The sequence below is a fragment of the Cynocephalus volans genome, chromosome 18, assembly GCF_027409185.1.
Source record: "Cynocephalus volans isolate mCynVol1 chromosome 18, mCynVol1.pri, whole genome shotgun sequence".
Taxonomy (NCBI): Eukaryota; Metazoa; Chordata; class Mammalia; order Dermoptera; family Cynocephalidae; genus Cynocephalus; species Cynocephalus volans.
The window spans coordinates 14,232,092-14,255,473 of NC_084477.1; the positions used below are offsets into that span (position 1 = coordinate 14,232,092).

A 23,382-nucleotide genomic window follows, 5' to 3' on the forward strand; every position below is an offset into this window, starting at 1 on the left:
TAGAAAAGCTTTGGTTGAAAATAGAACATTTAGATGTAAATAAGAATCTTTTTGTTTTCATTATATATTGATCTTCAGGGGACCAGAATTACACTTTAGAAATTTATTGGGATAATTTGGATGTCTCTTAAGATAAAAAATGTGTGTATTGCATGTGTTCCCTCTTGACATCTGTCCTAGAACAATGCTTGTACAGGTGCACAAGGAAGCATGTATGAATACATTCGTTGCGGCCTTCTTTGTACTAGGGAAAAACTTGAAGCCATTTAATATAATTAGTAGAAAAGAAGCTAAATAACCGTGGTAAATTCCTACAGTAGTTATACCTCAGAAATAATTTGATAGTCTGTGTTTACCGATGTGGAAAGATCTCTAAAACATTATTTGACTGAAAGACAAAAGTTGAAAGATTGTATTAATATGGAAAAATATATTCACAGAAATGCTATTAAATATGGATATACACATGTATATAAATGAAAGTCTGGAAAAAATCTAGAAGGACATAGCAAAATGATAATAGTGATTGCCCAAGGGAAAGGGATTGGGATTGGGTGTAGTAATTTAGGACTTACTTTAATGTTTTATTACTTTTACAAATACATTCACAGATTGTAGAACTAAAAGCTCATTTTAAATATATGTTGGCAAAAAAAAAATGTTATTTGTAGAACTCTGTAAATACAGAAAAAGGAGACTGGAAGGATACCCTAAATAGGGGACAGCAGTTATGTTGATGAGGGATGTGGCAAGGAAGGGGAGAAGATGAAGGGAGACAACATCTACTTTTTGTATACTTCTGTATTTTATGCTTTTATAAAGCAAATGAAGTTGTGTATTAAGTTGTGTGCTGAAAAAAAGACTAAATGCTTTGGGACCAAGAATTCATATGAGAATGTAATCTCATTTTGTCAGGCTCATTTAATTTTTGGGGGGGTGGGAGGGGGTGGCAGCTTGCCAGTACAGAAATCTGAACCTTTGACCTTGGCGTTATAACACTGCAGTGTAACCAACACAACTAACCAGCCAGCTGCATTTAACAATTCTTAATGAAAATAGTAGCTGCCAGTTGAACCACTAGGTAGAGTAAAGATAGTCAACAGAGATAATTTGCTGATAATTAGGCATTAATTTGCTTCAGGGCAAGTATAAGAATAAAACATAGGTAGACCCTTTCTCATATGCCGTCATGAATACTAGTAGTTTCTAATATATTCAAGACCATAAATGCAGAGCTGTTCTTGCCCTGTAGCCTCGCCTGGAATTTCCTTTTGTCTTCTGCCTTGTTTCTCCTGCAGTTTAGATATCTGTCTAGTTCAGTTTTCTTAGTTTACTAGTCTAGGATCTGATCCCTTCTTAAGAAGTCAGCAGTGAGGGGGAAAAAAGGGATTATCCCTTTATTTAGTCAGTTACTAAATATGAGGACATCTCCCGGCAGTCCTTCTCTCTCCATCACTACCTTAGTGCAGGCTTTTAAATCCTTCTGTATTACAGGCTGGCCCGTGGCTCACTCGGGAGAGCATGGTGCTGATAACACCAAGGCTGCAGGTTCGGATCCCTATGTAGGGATGGCCGGTTAGCTCACTTGGGAGAGCGTGGTGCTGACAACACCAAGTCAAGGGTTAAGATCCCCTTTCTGGTCATCTTTTAAAATAAATAAATGAATAAATGAATGTAAATCAATACAAATAAATATAAATAAATAAATAAACCCTTCTTTCCTTCCTTCTATCTATCCTTCCTTCCATCCTTCCTTCCTTCCTTTCCTTGCTTTCCTTTTATTTCAGATCATTGCACATGTTCTTTTTCCTAGACTACCAATCATCCCTTAAATATCCTTCCTGACATCCTAAAACAGATTTAAATTCTTTGTGCTCCCCTTGTACAGAACCTGATCACAGCAGTTACCTTTATATAGTAATTGCTCACTTGTTTAATTGATTCCTCCACTACACTCCTTGAAAACGAAGTCTAGGTCTGAGATTGTATCTCCAGTTTCTAATTAGTGCCTGTTGTATAATAGGCTTTTTATGTCAAATATGTGAGTCAGTAAATGGTTAATCTTATCATGCAGCCCAACTCAACCATTTTTCTCTTACTCTTCTTTTGCTTGTTCTTTCCCCCCTCAGTAGTATTGGGAGTAGAAAAAATGTGGAAAAGGGTAGAAGAAAAAGGAAACTGAAGAAAAATGAGAAGAAAGTTTGCTTCTGGATTCCTAGTATTCCATGCCTGATCCCCCCCACCCCTGCAAAGGATATGATAATTTATTTGTCATTATTACGGAGAATGGACATTTGCATCTCAACTTCAGATTTCTTCTTTTTAAATTTGTTCATATGGTTAATTATGATACGGTTAGTTATGGTTAAAATACTCATAGGATTTTCTGAATTTTAAAGCAATCCTTCATTTCTAGAACAAACTCCACTTGATACATGATGTATTATCTTTTTTAACATATAGTTGGATTCTATTTGATAGAATTTTGTTTAGAAGTTTTGAATTTATGCTCATGAGAGGTGGTGGTGGTCTGTAGTTTTTTCTCATAGTGTTGTTATGCTGGCCTCTATTGTTTTTCTGTTTTCTGTTTCATTGGTTTTCGTGTTGCTTTTTATTATTGCTTTTCTTGTACTTATTTCAGGTTTAATTTGCCCTTTTTTTTAGTGTCTTAAGGTGAGGTTAGTGATATGAGACCTTTGTTCTTTTCTCATATAGGCATTTAGTGCTATGAATTTACTTCTAAGTACTGCCTTAACAACATCTCACAAATTCTGATATGTTGTTTTTGTTTTATGTTGCGTTCAAAATACTTTCTAATTTTCTTTTTGATTTCTTCTTTGACCGTGGGTTATTTCGAAATGTTTTAGTTTCTAGACACGAGGGTATTTCAAAAAGTTCCTGGAAAGATTCATATTTTAATTCCATTTTTCCACGAACTTTTTGAAGTATCCTTGTATTTGTGGACTTTTCAGAGATCTTTTATTGTTGATTTCTAAGTTAATTCCATTTAATAAAATTCTTTCACATTTATTGAGACTTGTTTTGTGGCCCAGAATATGTTCTGTCTTAGTAAATGTTCTGTGTGCAATTGAGAAGAATGTGTTTTCTCTTCTTGTTGAATGGAGTGCTATAGATCAAGCCAATTGATAGTGTTATTTAGGATCTCTAGGTTTATAGTTTTCATCTAATTTGGAAACAGTGTTGACCATTATTTCTTCATATATATATATTTTTTATTCTTTTCTTCTTTAGGGACTCCAGTTACAAGCATATTATTAGGCTGTTGGAAGTTGTGCCACAGCTCCCAGATGCTCTTTTCATTTTTTTGCAGAAAGGGTGTGGGTAGGTGTGGTAGTGGTGGTCTTTTTTCTTTTTGTTTATTTGGACAGTTTCTATTACTGTCTAGTTCACTAATCTTTTCCTCACTAGTGTGTTTTAATGTCTGATATTGTAGTTTTCATATGTAGAAGTTTTATTTGAGTCTTTTAAAAATGTTTCCCATGTCTCTATTTGACTTCTTGAACATATGGAATACAGTTATAATAAATATTTAAAGGCCTTATGTGCTAATTTTAATATCTGTTGACAGTTCTGGATTAGTTTTGAGTGATTGATAATTATCATTATGGGTCTGTTTTTCTGCTTCTTTTGCATGCCTGGTTATTTTTGATTGGATGCTAGACATTGTGAATTTTGCCATTTTGGGTACTGGATATTTGTGTAGTTCTGTAAATATCCCTGAGTTTTTTCTTTTTTTCTTCTTTTTGGCAGCTGGCCAGTATGGGGATCCTAACCCTTGAGCTTGGTGTTATAAAAAACACTACGCTCTAACCAACTGAGCTAACCAGCCAGCCCCTGAGCTTTTCCTTAGGATGTAAAATTACTTGGAAACAGTTTGATTTTTTTGGGTCTTGCTTTTAAAGTTTGTTAGGTCGATCTGGAGCAGTGCTCAGATGAGAGGTAATTATTCCCCACTGCCAAGACAAGACCTTGTTGAGTACACTACCCAGTGTTCCTGAAATTGTGAATTTTTCTAGTGTGGATAGTGAGAACAAGCACTTTTTTCAGCCCTATGTGAACAACAGGCCCTTTCCCTCTAATCCTTTCCGATGGTTCTTTCCGTGGCGTTGGGTAGTTTCCCCACATGCATGTGTTGATAAATCCTCAACTGAGTACTGAGGGGACCCTCTGCAGATCTCCAGGGTTCTTTCTCTATGCTGCCCTCTCTTCTCTGGTGTCTCTCGTATGAATTCCAGCCACCTTGGTCTCTCCATACCCTTAGCTGTTTCTATTTCTTCATCGCAGGGAGTCTTATGGACTCAGCCTTAGTTCTCTCTTCCTGTTGCACAGTCTGATAACTCTCAAGGCAGTAAACTGATAACTCTCAAGGCAGTAAACTAGAGCACTTACAATGTCCACCTCTTCTCTTTTCTGTCTTTTAAGGGGTCTCTTTGCCTCTTTGTCTGAGGTCAATGACTTGAAAACTATTGTGTAAAATATTTTGTCTTTTTTGGGGATGTTTTCAGCCTGGACAGTAAATCCAGTTGATTGATACTCCATCTTGTCTGAAATAGGAGATAATGTTTGCTTTTTTTAAAAGGTGCTATGTTACACGTTAAAAAAAATCAGTAAGTCAGGATTCTAGAAACACAGAAATGGTGGATCAGAACTCAGCCTGGTACCTGCTGAAGAAATGGTCAGTTTAACTGTTCACTGTATTCATGGCATTGGGGCTGATAATATCTAAATTTGTGAATTAGACAAAAAGTCAGATTGTCGTTAAGAATTTCATCTCTTTATTATTGTATTCATACCTCTATTTATTTGTATCCTCCTTTACACTAACCTCATTGATACACTGGAAACATTTTGGTGTCATAGATACTACTTTAAGATTTTATGCCACATGCAAAGTAACAATACCTACCTCATAGGTAGATTAAATGAGTTAATTAATGTAGAATGCTTAGCACAGGGCTGGCACATAGTAAACACAAACAAGCTGGGGTTTTTTGGTGGCTGGCGAAACGGTACAGGGATTGAACCCTGGACATTAGTGTAATCAGCACCACACTCTAACCGAGTTAACTGGTGAGCTCTGAATTTTATCTTTTTAAACATCAAGGCTTAAAATTTTTGCATGGAAGTTTAACAAAATGTCTTAGTATTTTATGTTATTTAAAAGGTTTTAAACTCATTTAATCCTTTTCTTCATTGATGACTGCATTATTTATAAGCCTTAGTGCCCGCTTGAATATGAAGTGTAGGATGATATATTTATTCTGTGGTTAACCAAATACAGTATTTTAATCTCTGTGGAAGAAGTATAATTCCTTTTGATATCCACAGGAATGGCAACAGGGCCTATTATGCAGAAAATACTGGAATTTCTCAAAGTTAAAATGAAAATGAACAAAGTTGAGGTGAAAATGTATATCATTTAGGAGTAAATCACTTAATTTTTAGTTGAAATAATAGGCCACAGTCACATTATGTTTTTAAAGATACGTTTGTCATATCTGTAAGAGACGAAAGCCAGTGAAGTATGTATAACTAAATTGTTCTGATCAGTTCATCACATTGTATCTTAAGAGAGTTTTACAGTATACTTGAAGAGTAAGTGATTTAGGCCTTAAGTAATGGAGATTAACTTCAAATGTGGGATGGATTTCATTTCTTTTATATAGGGTCAAAGTTAATTTTTTAAAAAAGTCTCAGCAAGAAATGTCAAAATCGTCTTTAAGTAAATATTAAATAATAAGATTTAAAATTAATACTTTTATAATTTAGTAATAAAACTAATTGTTTTATGTGCTTTAAACATTTTCTGATTATTATTAAAAAACCGATAGTAGGAAATATAGAAAATCCAGAAAATTAGACAGGAAAAAGTTCACCCGTAATTTAGGTGTCGTAGAAATTACTATTAACATTTTAATATGTCCTTTCTTTGTCTTTACCTTTTTATGTATTTTTTAAAAACATAGTTTGTAATAGTAATTTTTCTTTTTAATGTTTTTAAACATTAGTTCCTGAGTGGATAGATTAGCTTAATTTACATATTAGTTAGAGATAGGCTTTTCGTAAGGATGATAGATTGTTACTACCTGACAGGTAGTATGGTATGACAGTCGGTGGAAATCTGAGTTTGAGTTCTTTTTCTATCTCTAATGAGTTGTGTCCTTAAAATCACTTAAAGCTCTGCCTCTTTTTGCTTATATTAGTGGATAATAGTACTTTTTCTGTTTACCTGCAGATTTTTTTTTGATAAAAGTGAATGTTCTTTGAAAGGTGTAAAACTTATTCTTTTGTTATATAAAAATTAAGTAATATTTAATGTAATAAATCTGAATAACTTGTCTGAAAGTATTCTTGTTCTTCCTTTCTCCCACCTTAGTTAGATAACTTCTATGAAAAATCATGCTAGAATAGGAGTTTTTAAACCTTTTCGGGTCTGTTTAAAGCACAGGCTTTATTGCATAGATGTATAATTTCTGAAAATTCTACAGAATGGGGATCTGAACCCTTGACCTTGGTGTTACAACACCATGCTCTAACCAACTGAGCCGGCCAGCCAGCCCGGAAAATTTTGTCTTTAATTTCAGGGTATTTAGAGACCCACAGAAACAGCTTTATGGTTTCCAGGGTAAAATTTCCTACATTTATAGTAGTTTTCATTCATTGTGCACAGCACCTTGGTTTACCTACTTTTGCTTCCAAAATTTGACACACCCATACAGCTGATATTTGCATTGACTAAATTTACATACTGTTATCGTCAAATCTACCAAAAACAAGGCTGTCTTGAGCTGATTGTATCCTCTGAAGTAGTCTGGAGTAGAAGTATATTACATTCTGTGAGTTAGAGACAGCACTGAGGGATAAAATCAACGCATTTCTAAAGCGAGATCTTGGGTTTACTGGGCCACCCAAAAACTTTGGCTTCTGAGGATGTAAATAAGCAAAGTGAGGGCTGTGAACAGTTTTTACACAGTGTCACAGTGCTAAGGGCAGACCAAGTGAATACCAGGTTAACTGGGACGCACTAAAGACATTGTTAGACACCATTGTATGCTTTAGTAATGATTGTATTTTTGACGATTTTAATCTCTTCACATATGCCACTAAATTTTAATATTTCATTAATTGTATTTATTTCATACCAGATTTCTTTCTCGTAAGTCATGGTATTTATCCCTAGGGTAAAATCCCTATGTTTTACCCAAAATAGGGAATTTTTTTTTTAATTGCCTGATTGTTTTTATGTCTTATCTTTCTTGTCTATCTATTTATTTATTTATTTAATGGCAGATGGTTGGTAAAGGGATTTTTGGTTTTTTAGGGAAGCTGGCCAGTACAGGGATTGAACCCTGGACCTTGGTGCTATACGCACTGCCTGGTTGTTTTAATGAATATGTCATAAATATTCACAAATTTACACAGCTTATGTCATACCATAACAAATGGGCACGTTATATACATATAGTTTAGCAGTCTCCTTAAAATGTTAAGAAAACCCCTCATAAATGGGCAAGTTTGTGTTAACACATAACCTGTACTGATATCATAAGCGGTCTCTTCAGTCGTTTTATCCAAGATAAACGATCTTGCAGATTTTTCACCTACTGTCAACTCTTCTGCCATTGCCTCCCGTGTCTCTTCTGCAGGGGATATGTGTGAGCTCTTTTCATTGATTTCTTCACCATCAACACTTTCCCGGTCACTGTCCATGTCTTTGTCATCTTCGCACTCCTCCTCCTTCCTCTCTTTCTGTTTTGACAATTCTTTGCATATGTTCTTTTACTCTGTTACTCCATTTGTTGGACCTGAAGACTGGAAAAGGACATAAATGAGGGCTCTGATGACTTGTATGCTATGTGCACTGTTCTTTTAAAACAGGAAAGTTTTAAGGACCATTGTGTGTCTGAAAATTATTCCGTTATTGGTAATATTGATATATGATATGCAACATGTTAATTTCTTTTAATTTTTATATTTCTTAGGTTTTTGCCCTTTCTTCCAGGTCTTTCAAATGGTATAAAGGACAGTTTTTTAAAAAAAAAAATATTCGCCAAGCTGCTAGAGTTGGGAGTATCTCTAGCCACTGTTAGATAAGTTAACTCCTACTCACCTTGAAGCATGCTTCATAGAGCTGCCCTTGTGAGAAGCAGTCCAGTGGTGAGCCAGCCCTTGCAAACTGTAGAGTCTGTGACTTTATATTGGGGGCTCACTTTGTTTTTTCTGTTTTCATGTCTTAATATATAAAATAACAATTTGAAGTCACTCAGGACTCTGTAACTTAGTTTGATCTGTGGGACACCATGACTGTTTCTTTGAGGTGCTACTCCAGTCTTCTCAAAGTAGATTTTACGTTTGCCAGATAGCCTCAGTCAGTGGTCATTTCTTGTTTGGGCCTGCGCAGCATGTACTTCACCTTTGTTTGGTTACAACACACTCATTTTCCTTAATGGATTGTCAGTGTAGTCTCTTCACTGGCTGGCTGAGGACTGAACATGTGATATAAATTAGGCTTACTGGATATGCTAAAAAGAATAAGAAAATGGAAATAAAACAGGAGTAGTATTAAAATATTGTATTTTTTAATGGGTTAAATAATAGTAATGTAAATATGTCAGATTTGATGGTATTGGCAGTGTTTTTACCATGTTCTGTGCCTATCAAAGAGCTCATAGTAGAACTAAAAGAATTTGTTGGGGGTCCCTAACACCACTGTCAGGTTTGGTAACTTGTTAGGGGAATTTACAGGACTCAGTGTATTAGTTGTGTTTACAGCTGTGATTTATTACAACAAAAAGGATACAAAGCATAATAAACAAAAGGTAAAGATGCATGGGGTGAAGTTTGGGGGAACCAGCTGCAAGTTTCTCCCAGAAGAGTCACTTAAGATACACCTAATTTCACCAGCAAGGAATTGTGACAACACCTATGAAATGTTTGCCGACCAGGGAAGCTTGTGAGAGACTCGGCACCCAGGGTTTTTATTGGGGGCTGGTCACATAGCACCCCATGCCTGGTACATACCCAAATTCCAGACTCTGAGAATGAAAGCAAGTGTTCAACATAAACCATATTGTTTGTATGTACAATTAAGCAAGTGAGCCACTCTTAACAGTTCATGGTGGAAACGTTCCTGAAATCCAGGTTACCTTAAGTTCCCAGATGCCAGCTGTATTAGGGTTCTCTAGAGAGATGGAATCAATAGGATATGTTATGATTATATGAGAGGGATTTATTAGGGGAATTATTAGCTCATGTGACTATGAAGAAAAGTCACACAATAGGCCATCTGTAAACTGGATACCGGTAGCGTGGCTCAGTCCAAGTCCAAAGGCCTCAAAACCAGGGAAGCTGATGGTGTCCTTGGTGTAAGTCTTGGGAACCAAAAGCAGAAGAGTCTCAAGCGCTGATGTCCACAGACAGGAGAGAAGAGTGTATCCCAGCTCCAGCGGATCAAGAGAGAGCTTCACCTCTTTCCTCTGTCTTTTGTTCTCTCCGGAACTCCAGTGGATTGGATGGTTCCCACCCAGTCCACTCACACTCTCATACTAATCTCTGCTGGAAACACCTCCATGGATACACTTAAAAAGATACCTTTACCAGGTTTCTCACCATTCCTTCATCTAACCAAGTTGACACCTAGAATTAACCTTCACACCAGCCAAGGGCTAACCTTGTAAGCAGGCTTCCTCAAGGAGAGCAGTCTTAGGCCTGCTGTTAACTCTTTTCTGTACAGAGAAGTATTAGCTTTCCATTTACTTATTTATTACTTGTTTGCATTGATAATTTTATCTCAACTTATATTTATGTTTGCTAGAATCCTCTCAAAAGAACTTTTCTATAATGTTATTTTTAATGTCTGCTTTTAGTGCCTTATTTATTTATTAATTATTATTATTATTATTATTTTATTGTTATTATTATTATTTTTTAAAGATGATCGGTAAGGGTATCTCAACCCTTGACTTGGTGTTGTCAGCACCACGCTCAGCCAGTGAGCTACCCGGCCATCCCTATATAGGACCCGAACCCATGGCCTTGGTGTTATCAGCACCGCACTCTCCCGAGTGAGCCACGGGCCGGCCCTTATTGCCTTATTTTAAAACGAATCTTTCCATGAACTTTTTGAAGTCCCTCATGTCTTTTTTTCCTTATCACCATCCCAACATCTTTCAAGTCTTTAATGGTTTCTCTGATTTCCCAGATGGCTTTCACTTGTCCTCTTCTACCATAATACTTCATACTACATGAGTCACGAAAACAAATGGAGAAGATTGTTAGTTACTGGGTATATCTATTATAGATATCCACTTAAGACCTAGAGAAACTATCTCTAGGTCAGTGTTTCTTAATCTGTGGGGTGCGTCCTGAATTCCCTGCAAGGCTTAGTTAGAATACAAATTGTTGATTCCCTCCCCCAGACTTTGTAATTCAGGATGTCTGGAGTAGAGCCTGAGAATTTGCATTTCTAAAAAATTTCCAGGTGATACTGGTGCTGTAGGTCCTGGAAGCACACTTTGAGAACCACTTTTCTAGTTTGTAATATAATTTACAAAATATGATAGTGTAATCTGCAAATTCCCATGTACAGGCATATCTAATGCAATATGTCTAAAGTGAATGAGTGGTTGAAGGCACCACTATCAACCCTGTGTATCTCGCAGCTGCTACTTTTCCCTCAGGATGTGTGCATTCACAGGGTGCGTTGTTCATGTAGATCAATATAAGAAGTATTTATTAATAAAGCTTATTTTTATCTATTTTTAAGATAAGTAGATAAAAAGTTCATTATTATTTTGTGTGCTCAGTGAATCATTGTATCACCTGAAATTATCATCTCACTTGGGTAACCACAGCCCAGTGGATCCTTTCTTCGGTGTTTTCTTGGGGAAATGACAAGAAAAATGCTAGAATTTTTTGAGGGCTTTATTGGCTCTTCTTTCCTACTAGGAATACTTGGGGCGGGGGATGTTTTAAAAATGTTTTTCATGATCTCTCTGGGTATCAGAAAATCCTAGAGAGGCAGAGCTTAAGGGGTGGCTTGGTGGGCGTTGGCACCACAGTGTGCAGCAGGGCAGGCTTGATGATGAAGTTCTGAAAATATTCTGATCCACATAGGATCTGTAGGTAGGTAAAGCAACCCAGAAACTCATTTGATTGGTATAATTTTTTAAAACTTCAGGTCCGATGATGACCAGACTAATAATGTAAGCTATCCTGTTAGAGTGCTTCAAGACTGAGTCTGTTTAGTTCTTAGAGCACATTTAAAGAAGCAAGATCGAGTGTTCTGGAAGGCCTCTGATATAACCCTGTGTATAGCATGACCCTTCCCACCTGCCTTCACTAGTGATACCTTGTCAGTTTACTTAAATAGTTGTGCAGTGGGAATATGCAGTTCTGAAAAGTTGATATTGACTTTGATGTAGCAGTAATTTTGGTGACTCAGAAGAACACCAGTGTGATCTAGCAGTAAGACTAGGTGCATGCAGAGAGTTGAGAGATATTTTGACCTAAGTATATTTCTCTGTACCCATCCTGAAGTTATGTTTTTTGGTCCTAAGTGAACAGTTGGAATAGATATCTCCTGCAACTAATAGACTCTCCATTTAGTGTGAGGTAGTATGGTAGGAATGGCCAAGTAAAAGCAATTTGGTGCCACCATGAAAAACCTGAGACATGCCGGGAGGGTGATCAAGAGAAAAAACAAACCTAAAAATCAGAAAAAAAAAACTCTGCAAAAATATGCACATGAGAAAATATGGCATTAAAAACCATCTCGCTTACTTTATTTTATTGATTAATTAATTATTGGCAGCTAGCTGGTATGGGGATCTGAACCCCTGACCTTCATGGTATCAGTACCGTGCTCTAACCAATTAAGCTAACTGGCATTTATTGTTTTTGATGTCACTGTTTATCTTATATTGTAGACTGATAACCTACAACATAAAGAGAATTCTTTTGATGAGATGTATCAGAAAGTTTTTTCCCATTTTAGTGATAGAGACTGCATAGACGGCAAGGACTATATATTATTGTAGGCAATTTCATCTTCAAAATAACTATTCCAAGATCTGACTTTGTGTTACAGTGAGAACTGTCCCCCCCCCCCCCCATGGTTAGACAGTATTTAGATAAATTGTTTAGTAATTATTTAGTTCAGTGAGAAAAGAATAGTAGATTAATAGACTAAAAACTTATTTATTTTTTGGTATACGGTTTAGCAGTCTTTCAAAATTGTGGATCAAATGATTTTAAGGTTTCAAACTGAGATTTTTAATTTGAAAGCTTTGGAAACCCCGTCCCCCGATCTGTCCCATCCAAATTATGCTAGCTGGAATATACAATAATAAATCTGTTTAATTTAGTCTTCTCAATGTCCATACCTTGAAAACCAGCTTTTTAAAAAATTGTCTTTTGTTTCTAAACATTAATTTTGGGGTGGGGGGGGATTCTCCCCAACTGGATCATGAATTTTTCAAGACCAGAATAATGTTTTGTTTTGTTTTTTATATATATTTTTTGCACCTAGCCAGGATCATAATAGATAGTACAATTTTTGATTGGACTTGATCGATTGATTGATTTGTTCACTCTTTCACTTAGCTAGTATTTGCTCCACAAATAATTCCTGGTTAACGCTCTGTTTTTTCTTCTGATATAATAAGAGATTTCTACATTTGAAGAATATGAGTAGAAAAATGAAGTCTCTAAAATTATTGGTTTTTAAAAAATATATTTTTAATTAGTTGATAGGTCTGGCTCTACAATCTTATCTGGTAAAGGCTTACGGGTTGATTTTTTAAAAATCAGTAACCAGAGGTTATATCTTACTACTGTTTTCTAGTGCCACTAATGTTATAATAGTGATCTGATGACCTTGAATAGGTTTTTAAAAAATCTGGGTTTTTGCTTTGTATGTTTACATTATTCCTTATTGCTCTTCTAAGATTTTTATGTGTTGTGGTAGTTTAGCTTAAAATTTTAAACTGGAATTGGTTTCATAGTTGTATAGATGTGATCTAAGTTTTGAATATACCAGGACATTGTGGATGCTCTATAAATGTTTGTATACTTGTAATTGCATTTTATATTACTTCTACACTAATAATATGTGTCTGATGGGTTTAATTAAGGCTAGTTTGGCTACAAGTAGTAGAAACAATCTATGATCAAAAGCAGAAAAGAGACTAATATGAAGATATAGAGCATCTTATGGTACTCAAAGAGTAGGAAGTCTAGAGTGGCTTGAGGACGGAGTTGGAAAGCCAGCAGGAACTAAGGCTACTGTTCCCTCAGTAACTTAGAAGACACACATCTCTTATGTCTGCTTTTTTCTCTGCATCTGTTTTCTTTCTTTTATCCCCTCTCTGCAAACTGGTTTTCTCTGCTTCTCCCTGAGCATGCCAGAACTTGGCTACCATAGGCTGCATCAGCTAGCTCCTTGCTCTACCAACTAATTGATGAACCTCTTAGCTTTAAATGACAGAGAGAGGGAATGTGATTGGCCCAGTTTGGGTCACATGGCTGCTAGTCTAATCAACTACTTATTGGCATATTGCCAGAACATATCCCTTTGTTAAAAGAAATAATCTTGTGCTATGTGGGCTTTTATTATTGTACAGATTTGGTCCTCTGATAATTTATAAACAGCATATTTAGATTTATCAGCACATGATGTGATGCATTGGTCTCAGCGGTGGGCATTTTGATTATAGAATAGCTGAAATTTGTATTGGTTAATTTCTCCTTATTTTACTTGTTAAACATGATATTTTGGGTCCTTCATATATACATAGTCATTGAGTAGGTAGAGGAGATCCAGCATCTTTGGAATATTAGTCTCTACACACGCACATGCCCTATTAGGACTGGAAGGTACTTAAGAGACGTTTGGGACTTTTGTTAGATTTCTTGTACTCTTACCTTTGAGCTTGTTTCTGGTACGCAGCTTATTTAAGACATGATAATCGTAATTCTAATAAACCTGCAACATACTTAACATTTGTAAAGTGCTTTTAAGGCAGATAGTATTAATTACCTTTTTTTAAAGAAGGAGAAACAGAATCAGGGAGTAAAAGTTGCAGATTGGGGTCATGAGCTGAAGTATTCTTTACACAAATTCTGTCCTCATTCTTTATATTCTGTTACCTCTATATGAGTGTATATGTCAAACTGGCCTCCACAGAAGGTCCCTTGGGTCTAGTCTGCAAGTTCTCTGTGAAACTTTAAAGTTTTTAAATTAATTGTTTTTATTAGGTAATACATGTAAGTGACACTAAATTCAAAAGGTACAGAAAGTATACTCATTATTCCTACTTTGTTTTATCTTGAGTTCCTGCAATTTCAGTTCATAAGGAGAGCTGAAAAGATTTAACATAACATGTTTTGGGCCGTCTGTGTATCCAGATAACAGAGAACTGCCGTTGCAGTTTCAGCAGTTGCGTTGTATGTTTTACAGTCAAAGTCAATAGTGAGCAGTGTTACTTCAGTTGCACGTGGAATGAGAAAAGAGCAGAGATGGAGTTAATAGTAAATGATATGTTCCTGCCTCATAAAGCAACATTGATCTATCTATCAAAAGGTTATGCAGGAGTTTAAATAGAGAAAAGTGGTTGGGAGAATTGATTCATTACACTGTGCTTAGTATTAAAAGCATGCCAGTCCAAAAGTAGCCTGTATCATGTTTATGTTGGGAGTATGTAGTTTTAGCAGACTTTCATCCATTATTTCAATTGAAGTAATGATGTTATTTGAATTTCACTGATTTTGTTGGTTTTTGAAATTCAGTTTGTAAATTTGTTTGGTTTATACTTGTGTAGTCCTGTAAGCATAAAGAATTTGTACCTACTGTATTTCATCAGGTGAAAGGCATACATTGTCCACATTTTAACATTTCTGAAGTCAGGATGCATTCAGCAGTCAACTGCTGATGGTATATCATAGTTTATTTGGTAGCTTTTCTCCTTTTCACTGGTAAGTGTGGCTTATAATTAATGATGACTTAAATTAGATGAGATATGGTAGTTTTATGTTTATGTGCATTTTAGTAACATTCATTTATCATCACTCTAGGGGAGATGGGTTTTTTGTTTTTTGTTTTTTAAGTTTAAGAACAGTGCTGTGTAAACAAACGATCATCTTTTTTGCCATGCTCATGTCATCTATTCCGATTCCAGCACCCAGGAATAAATGTAACTGCCAGGAACTGGAGATTCCAGAAGATGGTTCTCCAGAGTATCTGAAAAATCACCTGGCCTAGTCAAACAAAATTACTCTTTATGTATAGATTTTCAAGTGATAAAAGATTGTTGTTTCCTATTGATGGCTTCTTTCAAGGTCATTTTCTTGAGGATGTAAAACAGGATAAAAAGTCAGTGTGTATTTTGAAGGATTTCTTTTTTATTTTTTTAAATTCAAACTCTTAGAAACATTCTCTAGATGTATCTTTAGTAACTTTTAAAATGTTCTACTTAATGCCTTCTGATCCATGCAGTAGATATTACTGACATGTCCAGATATATGTAAATTGCCAGTTAAGGTTTCTCTTTGTATTCTGGTTTTTGAACTGGCTAACCACTAGGTTCCTCTCATTTCTAGATCATGAAAGTTTAATTATGTTCTGAGATTGTTGTTACTCTAAAGCAGGTTCATTTGCATTTGAATAAGGTTTTGACCTCACTAGCAGGATGACAAATAAGATTAACCTCTCTTATGAGAGCAAATTAATTGGCTACCTTTGTGTTACATGAGAAAGCTTCTTTGCTTTTTTGGTACTTAAAGCAATGTCTTAAATATAGTAGGCACTTAATAATGCCTTTCTTGGTGTGTATTTTTTTCTTCTTTGCTGATGCTGAAAATTCCAATTAGAATGTCTCTTTTGAGTTATTTAAATTTCCGGGAATGTGCTGATACCCCTCTGTTAATATCTGTGAATATGCAGATATTGCTCTGGTTAATAGATGTAGGTTTAAAATTTACTTTTAAGTAATTTGTGATTCCATCCCCTGAAGTAACTTAAAATTTAAGGAAAATATTAAGAAATATGGGTAGTTTCCAAAGAAGATTTTTGTGTTCTGGGGAGGGGTTGATTTTTTTAGATATGAAATAACTTTTACAATCCGGTAGAAAATTGAGTAATTCAGAAAGATGGGTAAAGAATGTAAATGTATAATTCACAGAAAAAGACATGCAGATGCCCAATAAATATATACTACTTTAAAATCAGCCATTTATTTCTCCAAGAATCCTTGTTTCCTTTTAATGGAATGGATTATGGGATTTAGCAATTAAGATCTAGGCCATTGATATGTTTTTTTGTTACTGGTTTCTCTGTCACTTTCTCCTAGGCCGCCTTGGTGGACAGAGCTGGGGAAATATAGGGATACACACACACACACACACACACACATGCATGCACGCACGCACGCACACATACACACATGCATATATACACATATATCTATAAGTACTTCTTTAGTTTCCTGTGTTTATGTATACGAATTGTATGTCAATATGAATTCAAACTGAATCTTCAATTCCAATCTAGTACTTCAGACTTCTTTATAGCTAGTCCCTTCCTTCCTTTTTAACTGGCAGTGAGAAACATGGCCCCTACTATGCTTAGTATATTTACTTGTGTCTTCAGTCAGTTTACTTATATGGTCATGTAACAAATCTGCCAGCCATGCTGCGCATCTACTCTGTTCCTGCTCAGCCCCCAACCATGTCCTCAGGTCTGCCTGTGCCTCCCCCAACCTTACTCACTGACTTGTATACTCAGCCTCTGTCCCCTACCTCCTCCTGCCTCCCCTTACACCGCGCTAAACCATGTCCTCAGTGCCACATGAAAAGGGGGAGAGGAAGTGGCCTCAGAGAACATTTCAGAGTTAAATTACACAGTTTTCTTTATTTCCTCAATGTATTCATTTAAGCTTGGTTTTTACATGTTATACCCTTTAGTATGTAGGCATATTTTTTGTTCATTCATCTGTTGGAATTATCGTCATTATTGTTTTAATACCTCTTTGGGATTGTTATATACAAAATAGGTTTTTGGTACAGATTTATTGTCACATTGTGTGTGTTTAAGTGCATTTATTACTGAGGGTTTTTAGTATCAAATTTTATACTTTTGTTTTCTGATTCTCCTGACTGCATTGGCACTGTAACCAGTTTGAATGCCTTACTCTTTTTAAGAAACCACCTCAATAAAATGTCATCTAGCATGTTTTGCTTTTTAAAAAACAGATCTTGAATAACTGAATATTTCCTGGGCAGTGTCAACATTAGCCAGTAATTTAAAGAATGGGTTTTACTGTTGTCTTTCTAAAACTTATTTTATATATGTGGTGTACTACAGCTCAGAGGCACATTAGAGTTACTGTTGAAATCACTAATAGCTAATTTAAAAGTTGCTTATGCCTTTTAATACTCCCATGGAATTGAATGGTTTTAGGTGCCAGTTAGGACATTTGGTAGATTGACTGGAAAAATAATTGTTTAAGCAATGCTGAATAACTGTGAGGTAGCTGTTGCCTTGACAACTGGGAAACTGTTCTGTTTGCTAAACAAAAGGATGGTAATTTAGTAGCTTAATTTCCCTTTTGGCATTGAGGTGCTACATAAAACATCTTATTTTAGCCTCTGAGATGGTCCATATTATTGACCAAAATCAGAAGCAGAGCTAAAAGAGAAGGTAAGAGTTTTGTGTTGGTCAAAGGAATCATAGTTAACCTGCTGACATAGATCTTTGTACATCTACTTTGGGCCCAAGTGCATTAGCCTCAGAATAGGTGTGTAGTCCTTTTCTGTCACATTAAGTGTCATGATACACTTTGTTATGGAGCATCTCCACAGAGACTTAACCTCTCTTACTACTAGAAGTCAACATGATTACTTCCTGTCTGAATAGGATAAGGGAGACAGTATCTTAAAGCAACCTATCCCCCACCCCACATATATACACAATTATACTGGCATCTGCTCTATTTATGTAGGAATTCTTTATGAATTAACGTTTTGTATAGGACTTACTTTTTTTTTTTTTTAAACTCACAGTTCCCCCCCAGACTATTAAGCAATAATAATAGCCTTTATTTAGCACTGTATGCTGGGCCCTGTTCTAAGCACTTTATGTGTAGCATTTTATTCCTTATCCCTATGAAATAGTAACTGTTATCGTATCCTGAGGCACAGAGGTCCTAGCCCAAGGTCACCTAGCTATTAAGTGGTAGATTTGAAACCAGACATCTAATTCAGGAGCCTGTACTCTTGATTACTGTATTATACTGATTTTCATTAATATAATCATTGCAAATAAATTGGAGAATATAGAAGAGTATTAGTAAGAAGATTCAAAGTAAACCATAATCCCAATCATTACAGATAATACTTTTTATTGTCCTGATGAAGTGATACAGTATCTGGGGTTTCCTTCAAAATAATCAGGCTTTGGGGAGAATCTGTAGGGGGATAGATGACACAAAACTGTCTATGAGTTGATCATTGTAGAAGCCAGATCATAGGTATATGAGGGATTCATTATACTGTTCTGCTTTCCTTTGTATATGTTTGAAGTGTTCCTTATTATATATTTTAAAAGGTAAAGAATACATCCTGGTTGTAAACAAGGCAATCAAAAAGGAACCTTATTTAGGAACAGACTTTGAATAAAATATTTTCATTCACACACCCCTCCATTCCACACCCTTTCTCATAGGTTAATCCCTCTTTACAGTTGTTCCTATTTTTATCATCATTATATGTGTTTTTTCCATATGTATAAAATAATGTGCCCTTGATTATTTCTACATTTTTAGAGTTGGAAAAAGTATAACATTTTAAAGACACATCAAACATATTACAAACTATCCTGTGGTATTTTCTCACTAGATTTAGTATTAAAATATTGAATCCCTGTACTGGCCAGCCAGAAAGAAAAATTTTTAAAAATTCTCATGAGTATTGAAACTAATTGACAAAGTGAGAAAAGTGATTTAGGTTTGAATTTGCACTTATTTATGGTGAGCAATCATTTAAAATGAGGTTTTGCCTCTCGAATATTAAAAAGAAAAAAAGCAAGGGGCCAAATCTGAATGTGCGTTGATGTAATGACTTCTTTGCCTATATTGGGTGTTTTATGCTGACTACTTCAGGCTTCATAACTGAGTCCTTTACTAATATTGACCATGTATTCTTGACATGGAAACTGAGCTTAGAGAGGTTCGATAGCCTACAAAAACTTGTCTCGTTAGTATAGTATAGGGGATACAGGTGGGAATAGGACCTTGTCTTTCTACTTTGAAAGCTGTGCTGTTAATCAGTCTGCTCTATTACCTGTGTTAGACTAATGATAGAGAGATGCCTTATGCCCTGCTAAAATTACATACACAAATCTAACCATGTCAGTTATGGATTTGATTTGGGTTTCTGTAGAAAGTCTCATTGATATTTTGGTTAGCATTTAAAAATAGTTTCATAGTTTCACTTCTAGATGATTATGCATGTCTCAAAGTATCTCATTCTGAACATCTTTGTAACCCCAATGCTTTGATATAGGTTTGTTAAAGATTCAAATTATTATGCTAAATGAGAATTTAGGAACAGAGAAGTAAATTTACAAAAGATGATGCAAAAAAAAATAAAGTAAGATCAGAAAATACACCATTGCTTTTCTTATCTTCTAACAATGTATTTCAAGGTCACCAGCTTTTATTAGACTTTGGTTTCCTTTTGCAAGTCTTTTTCTAAGGGGCATTTTCCATATATCCCTTGTAATTCCTTTTCATGTGGTCTACCTTGAAGGAAGGAAAATATTACCCTTCAAAATAATAATTTGCTCCCACAATATTTGAGGTAATTAATACTCTTCTGTCAACATAGGTTTTCATGTTGGTTAGGATGTGGGATGGGCCTAGTTTGGGCAAAAAATCCCCTTGCTCAAATTCAGCTTTAATAAATCTGCCCAATAAGCCTATCTACAGTTTGCTGTAGTTGAAATGTTGCTAGTGTTTGATGTAAATGTTAATGAAAAGAATACATAAATGGGTTTCTGTAAACTAGTAATCTAAATATATTACTGTTCAGTTTCCTTTTTGTTCAAAATTCTCTATTAAAAAATTAAAAAGCTTATTTTAAAAAATACTCATTTGTTCTTGAGTACAAAGTTGCAATTTTTAGCTGACTTGTAGTTTCAGTTTTCTCATTAGTTTCATTTATTTTAACTGTACTATTTGTCTCTGAAAACAATTTTGCTGGTTAATAAGGCAGGATACGTTAATGGGAGAAGTTGCAAATTGTGGAGAATTGTGAGCCTGTGGTCATGAAGACTGCCCCACGATTTAGGCTTTTCTAGCAGTGACACCTGATACTACTTGAACCACAAAGTGAACTGAAATTTCCTTAATATTTTTTCTCTTTTGCTTAAATTTTAAAATATTTGACAAATAAAGATTAAACATATTCAGGATGTACAGTGAGATGATTTGATACACATACATTGTGTATTTGAGATGATGTATGATACACATGCATGTGTATTTGAGATGATGGTATGATACACGTACATTGTGTAATGATTACCACAATCTAACATATTCATTACTACCCATGCTGTACATTACATTCCCATCCTTGAAATTTTTGAGTGAGTGCTGTGCTGGTCTCTCTTCATATTCTTGCTAAAATGAAGCCTTAGTCTGTCTGGAATTTAACCATAATTTTGGCCAAGGAAAATGCTCTCTTAAGAGTGCTAAGATAGGTAGGTAAAGTATAAGTACATTTATTAATTTTAGGTGCAAGGGCAATGTAAAGTTATCAAGCTGTAGTTAATATAAAAAAATTTAAGTAGTAATGCAGAAATGATTATGTTTTTATGAGGGCACTCTCCTGTTACAGCATAAATGAACTGATATATTGGCATTTTCCTAAGTAGATTTAAGAAGATCATATACTTGATATGTTTTGAGCTTTTCTTTTCTTTCTTCTTTTTTTAAATGCCTTTCATTAAATACATAGGATGTAAGGCAAATGGCCATTATGGAGGTCTTTGATGTAATTGTGGGCACTTTCGTGGTAACTTTGGAATATCTTTTTTTTTTTGGAGATCATTTCTTTATGTATAAGCTCCAACTGTTTGGGGTGAACTTACTTAAAAATCTAAATAAAATTAATACTTCATTCATTATTCATTGCTATATATACCACTTTGCACTATATATTCTGAATTTCTGTAGTATATTAATAGGTGTTAATAGGGGAACAAAAAAGGCTTCTTTGGACAAATAGATTGGGAAGTGCTGAGTTCAAGTTTAATCATTTTCTTTACTGTAGTGCCTCTCAGATCTCTTAGCATATACTTCTGAATCTCCAAAGATGAGGCAGAGAAGGAATCCATTCAATGGATGGATTTTCCCAAATCCCGCCTCTTTTTCTTTTTGGTGGAGCATCTTGGGATATTAGTATTTCTTGAAAAACGCTCTGGGAAAAGCTGCTTACATAATCATCTTTTGGCTATTGAATTGATTAATATAAGCAGAAGAACTGCTTGGAAATAGAGATGCTATTCAGGAATGTACCCAATTGTAAAAAGTCAGAGCAGCTAGATTAGAGCTGTTAAAAACTAAGTCACAAATGAGGAAATGTAAAAATTATTTAAGGTAGAAGAGTAAATAAACAGTGAACCTATACGTAAGCATTTGCGACTTTTTGGCTTAATAGTTTTACTTGAGACTTTCCAGATTGGATTTCTTCATATAGTTTGCACCAGTAGTTTAAGTATGTGTATTTTTCCCCTTTTATGCTACTCTACCTTACAGTTGTTTATAAATAGAGGTATAACAGAGCTGTTCTGGATTTAGGTGGCTGCCAAGATATAGCCTAAATATTAGGAGATATTTTTTCCAACTTTGAGCTTTAAAGATCTGCCTTCTTGCAAATGGACCCTTCTCTTTAAGTGATCATATAGTAAACATATTTGAATGAATGAATGAATGGGTAGCTGGACACATGGGTGGAAGGCTGTACTTGTGAGTGAGCTGATTCATTTCATGGACCATATGTGTTTAATAGATAAAAAGATGCCTTTGTATTTTACATGATACATATTTAGTATATTTAAATAGGCTTTATGGTAAACATTTTACTTATTTTTAATTTATAGTATACTATAGATTGGTCTTGACAAATACATTTCACTGTTATAATTTTTATAACTATAATTTTATAGCTATAACACCATTCTGATGTCTGATTTAGAAAGAATCAGAGCTTAAATCTAATTATATTTCTTTGCATTTTTAGGCCCTTGATGAGCCTCCCTATTTGACAGTGGGCACTGATGTGAGTGCTAAATATAGGGGAGCCTTTTGTGAAGCCAAGATCAAGACAGCAAAGAGACTTGTCAAAGTCAAGGTATGGTATTTGTAGATTTTATAAATTAAATGTTCCGTATTTGATATGTAAGCCCCATTTGGTAAGGGTATCTTAGAATTATTTTTCTGCAAGATGAGTTTCTAGGAGTAATGGTTATAAAAATACCTCAAAACAAAGCATTATTTGTGATTTTAAAGTATTTCAATTAGAATGAAATTAGATTATCACAGTTGGTATTTTTGAATGCCATTTCACTATAGACTTGGTATTATTCATATTTTTAGAGTTTTAGAGCTAGGAAAGACCTTAGTAGTCATTTAGTTTAATTCCTTCATTTTATTTCAAGAAACATGAGGCTCATAGAGGATAAGTGATTTCTGTAAGGCTGTTATAACAAATTAGTGGCGGAATTGAAACTACCATACTTCGTCAGTTTTAAGATATTCAGCCTCCATTTTATCCATGAAATTGGGATGTGACTTGTAATTGATGGTGTTTTAGATAACAGTGAAATAAGGTACATCTAGTTGTTGATTCCTTATCCTCTACCTTTCTTGAAAAATCTTTCTAAAGTACTTGAGTTTTGTCTCATAGTGCAGAAAAAGAAATGTAATTGCTTAAATTTTAAATACCAGTGTGGAAAAATACAGGACAAATGCAATCTTTGAATTTTGATGTTTATTTGTTTGTCAGTAATTTATGGATTGGCAAACCCTGTGCAGGGAACTCTGTTAGGTGGGAAGGAGGATGGGTATCCCAGGATGATGTTGACCTGATCTCTGTCCATAAGAGATTTATAATCTTGGATTAGCAGATATCTTGTAAGCTGTTGGTTTGAATATCGCCAATTAAACAGGCTGTAGAGGGTGTTATTCTTCCTGGGGAGAGTACCAGAGTCTCTTCTGGAGCTTTTTTCTGTGCCTGTCTGTGCCTGGGTGCTTTCCTTATGCATGGATGTGTTGAAAAAGCTTCCTGGCTGATTCTAATTGA

At 35.1% G+C, this 23,382-nt stretch overlaps 1 protein-coding gene across 3 annotated transcripts in view; it reads left to right on the forward strand.

Moving 5' to 3' along the window:
- Positions 1–23,382, forward strand: part of ARID4B (AT-rich interaction domain 4B) — a 126,115-nt gene that overhangs the window by 30,082 nt on the left and 72,651 nt on the right. For all 3 annotated transcript variants that reach the window (XM_063082675.1, XM_063082677.1, XM_063082676.1), the window contains exon 3: positions 22,321–22,431. In XM_063082675.1, coding sequence (XP_062938745.1) covers positions 22,321–22,431 — 111 coding nt within the window. The remainder of the gene's footprint in view (positions 1–22,320; positions 22,432–23,382) is intronic.